Raw genomic sequence first — 3,772 nt, 5'->3', positions numbered from 1 at the left:
TATAATCTCATAAATTAGCTTGATTATAATCTCATAATTTTGCGTGTTTATAATCTCATCAATGTGCATGTTTATAATCTCGTAAATTAGCTTTTTTATAATCTCATAAATTAGCTTGTTTATAATCTCATAATTTTGCGTGTTTATAATCTCATCAATGTGCATGTTTATAATCTCATAATTTGCATGTTTATAATCTCATAAATTAGATTGTTTATAATCTCATAATTTTGCGTGTTTATAATCTCATCAATGTGCATGTTTATAATCTCATAAATGTGCATGTTTATAATCTCATAAATTATCTTGTTTATATCTCATAAATTTGCATGTTTATAATCTCATAAATGTGCATGTTTATAATCTCATAAATCAGCGTGTATATAATCTCATGAGTGTCCTGTTTTCTTCTGCTTTAAAGGCAGCTGACCCTCAGGTCACCAGTCCAGACCTTCTGACCCAGCAGCTTCAGCTTTATTGTGAAAGTCTTGAGCGGAAGCTGCGCTCCATGGCTGCGCGCTTGGCTGATGGATGGAGGCAGAGGGAGGGATGATCGGAGCTGAGCATCAGTGATCAGCAGACGGACACGGAGGAGGATCCTGTCTCAGTGGAAACCCGCCACGCTCCGTGGGTCCTGCTCCTGGATCTACCTTCATTTTTATTGAAACCCTGGAAGAAAGAGGGAAGCTGCTGCTGCTGAAGCTGAAGCTCCAACAGAAGGTCCCCGCTGTCCACGCAGCTGTCCACGCAGCTCTCCATGCCGCCCCACAGAGCGCTCCGCGCGGCGCTCGCGCTGCTGCCGCTCCTGCTGCTCGGAGCTCGCAGGCTGGACGCCCAGCTGGGAGGAGAGCGCGGCATGTCGGTCCCTGAACACGGCTTCTGCCAGCCCATCTCCATCCCGCTCTGCACCGACATCGCCTACAACGAGACCATCATGCCGAACCTGCTGGGCCACACCAACCAGGAGGACGCGGGGCTGGAGGTGCACCAGTTCTACCCGCTGGTGAAGGTGCAGTGCTCCCCGGAGCTGCGCTTCTTCCTGTGCTCCATGTACGCGCCGGTGTGCACGGTGCTGGAGCAGGCGCTGCCGCCCTGCCGCTCTCTGTGTGAGCGCGCGCGGCAGGGCTGCGAGGCGCTGATGAACAAGTTCGGCTTCCAGTGGCCGGACAGCCTGGCCTGCGAGAAGTTCCCAGTCCACGGCGCGGGGGAGCTGTGCGTGGGCCAGAACACGTCGGACCGCGCGGAGCCGGAGGGCCCCGGAGCCTTCCCCACGGAGCGCCCCCCGCAGGAGCCCACGCACGGTCAGTTCCGCTGCCCGGCCGCCCTCACCGTGCCCCCCTACCTGAACTACCGCTTCCTGGGGCAGGAGAACTGCGGCGCCCCCTGCGAGCTGCGCGCGCCTCACGGACTCATGTACTTCAGCGAGGAGGAGCTGCGCTTCTCCAGGATCTGGATCGGGATCTGGTCCGTCCTGTGCTGCGCCTCCACCCTCTTCACGGTGCTCACCTACCTGGTGGACATGAAGCGCTTCAGCTACCCGGAGCGGCCCATCGTCTTCCTGTCCGGCTGCTACACCATGGTGTCGGTGGCCTACATGGCCGGCTTCCTGCTGGAGGACCGGCTGGTCTGCAACGCGGGCTTCGAGAAGGAGATGAGGACGGTGGTCCAGGGCACCAAGAAGGAGGGCTGCACCATCCTCTTCATGATGCTCTACTTCTTCAGCATGGCCAGCTCCATCTGGTGGGTCATCCTGGCCCTCACCTGGTTCCTGGCCGCCGGCATGAAGTGGGGCCACGAGGCCATCGAGGCCAACTCGCAGTACTTCCACCTGGCGGCGTGGGCCGTGCCCGCCATCAAGACCATCACCGTCCTGGCGGTGGGTCAGGTGGACGGCGACGTGCTGAGCGGCGTCTGCTTCGTGGGCATCAGCAGCGTGGACGCCCTGCGAGGCTTCGTCCTGGCGCCGCTCTTCGTCTACCTGTTCATCGGAACCTCCTTCCTCCTGGCCGGGTTCGTGTCCCTCTTCCGGATCCGGACCATCATGAAGCACGACGGCACCAAGACGGAGAAGCTGGAGAAGCTGATGGTCCGGATCGGGATCTTCAGCGTGCTCTACACGGTACCGGCCACCATCGTCATCGCCTGCTACTTCTACGAGCAGGCCTTCCGCGGCCAGTGGGAGTGGACGTGGGTCAGCCAGTCCTGTAAGACCTACGCGGTGCCGTGTCCCGTCCAGGACCGGCCCAGCATGAGCCCGGACTTCACCGTCTTCATGATCAAGTATCTCATGACGCTCATAGTGGGCATCACCTCCGGGTTCTGGATCTGGTCCGGTAAGACCCTCAACTCATGGAGGAGGTTCTACAGCCGGCTGGCCCACAGTAAGCAGGGGGAAACCACCGTGTGACCCGGTGACCCGGATCCTGGACCCACCAGGGAACCTCAGGCTGCTTTATTCTTCCAAGGTCCTGGAAGATCCATAATTGCTTCTACAAACTAAGGGTTCTGATCCGGTTCGGATCCAGCGATCTTCTACATGGATCGTTGGGTCTTTGGATGGAGGAACTCCTGGTGAGGAGCTGGTTCTGGACCAGAATACTGCAGCTCACTGCTGCTCCACTCCTGGCTCGGGACCGGTACTGGAGTAGAACCGCGCCTCAGTCCATCCCATAAGGAACCGTTTGGTTGGGAATTATTCTGGATCTTTGATCGGGTCCATTTGATGGAAGAACTGGATATTTTGACCAGAACCATCGGTTTGGAACGGTTCAGGCGGTCTGGGTTCTGAAATGGTTCCGTTTCCTTTGGATTAAGGAAATGTTCTGACCCGGTTCTGGAGTCAGCCCACATGTGGATCCGAACTAAAGGAACCAGTTGGACGGGAAGTTTCAGGTTCATTAACGGGTTTAAAGTCCAATCAGAATGGAGAGTCAGAACCATCGGAAACGGACCCAAAGACATGAGAGGAATAACTGATGGGGCGGTCCAGTGGTTGGTTCTGTAGGGATGTAGGTCCGTTCCTTGGAACCAGGACCGTCAAACCAGTCTGGTTCTGATCAGAACCTCTTTCTCAGAGATAAACCGGACCTCTGAACCCAAATTAACCCCTTCAGAACCAGCAGGAACTAAACCCAGACTTCTTTGTGGGAGTTTCTGGGTCGGCTGTGATTTCCTCCTGAACAGAACCGGTCCTCTGGTTTGGTCCCGGGAAGCTTCTAAGGTTCTGATCCGATGATGATTCAGAGGTTCTGATCCGATGATGATTCAGAGGTTCTGATCCGATGATGATTCAGAGGTTCTGATCCGATGATGATTCAGAGGTTCTGATCCGACGATGATTCAGAGGTTCTGATCTGATGATGATTCAAAGGTTCTGATCCGATGATGATTCAGAGGTTCTGATCCGATGATGATTCAGAGGTTCTGATCCATATGGAGTGTATTTTGATTCTTAATTGTTTAAAGCAAACAAAAAGTTTTGTAACTTATTTTCTGCTTTTTTTTTTTCAAAATTTTCTTTCCAATTAAAAAAAAATTTTTTTTCACTATTTTTTTTATAATTTCTTTACAAAATTTTCTGTATTTTTTTTATTCTATTGGTAACTTAAAGGGGAACGCCGTGTTTTTTCCATTGTTTCCTTGATTTTCCGTTATTCCATCATGTTCTACTCACCCAGATGAGTTTAGTGTCATTTGGAGCCGTTCTGAAGATATTCCGTTAGGTTATATCCAGTAACGTCTTCCTATGGGCAACGACTTGAAGGCACAAACT

At 52.7% G+C, this 3,772-nt stretch overlaps 1 protein-coding gene across 1 annotated transcript; it reads left to right on the top strand.

The window, feature by feature from the left end:
* The first annotated feature begins 577 nt into the window (after positions 1-577).
* Positions 578-3,552, top strand: LOC107102548 (frizzled-1-like). The gene has a single exon (XM_015401912.1). It carries the CDS (start codon positions 758-760, stop codon positions 2,405-2,407), a length of 1,650 nt encoding a protein of 549 aa, XP_015257398.1. The 5' UTR covers positions 578-757; the 3' UTR covers positions 2,408-3,552.
* The last annotated feature ends 220 nt before the right edge of the window (positions 3,553-3,772 follow it).

The sequence above is a fragment of the Cyprinodon variegatus genome, unplaced genomic scaffold (assembly GCF_000732505.1).
Source record: "Cyprinodon variegatus isolate N-32 unplaced genomic scaffold, C_variegatus-1.0 Scaffold1272, whole genome shotgun sequence".
NCBI lineage: Eukaryota > Metazoa > Chordata > Actinopteri > Cyprinodontiformes > Cyprinodontidae > Cyprinodon > Cyprinodon variegatus.
This window is presented reverse-complemented; position numbering and strand designations above follow the sequence as displayed.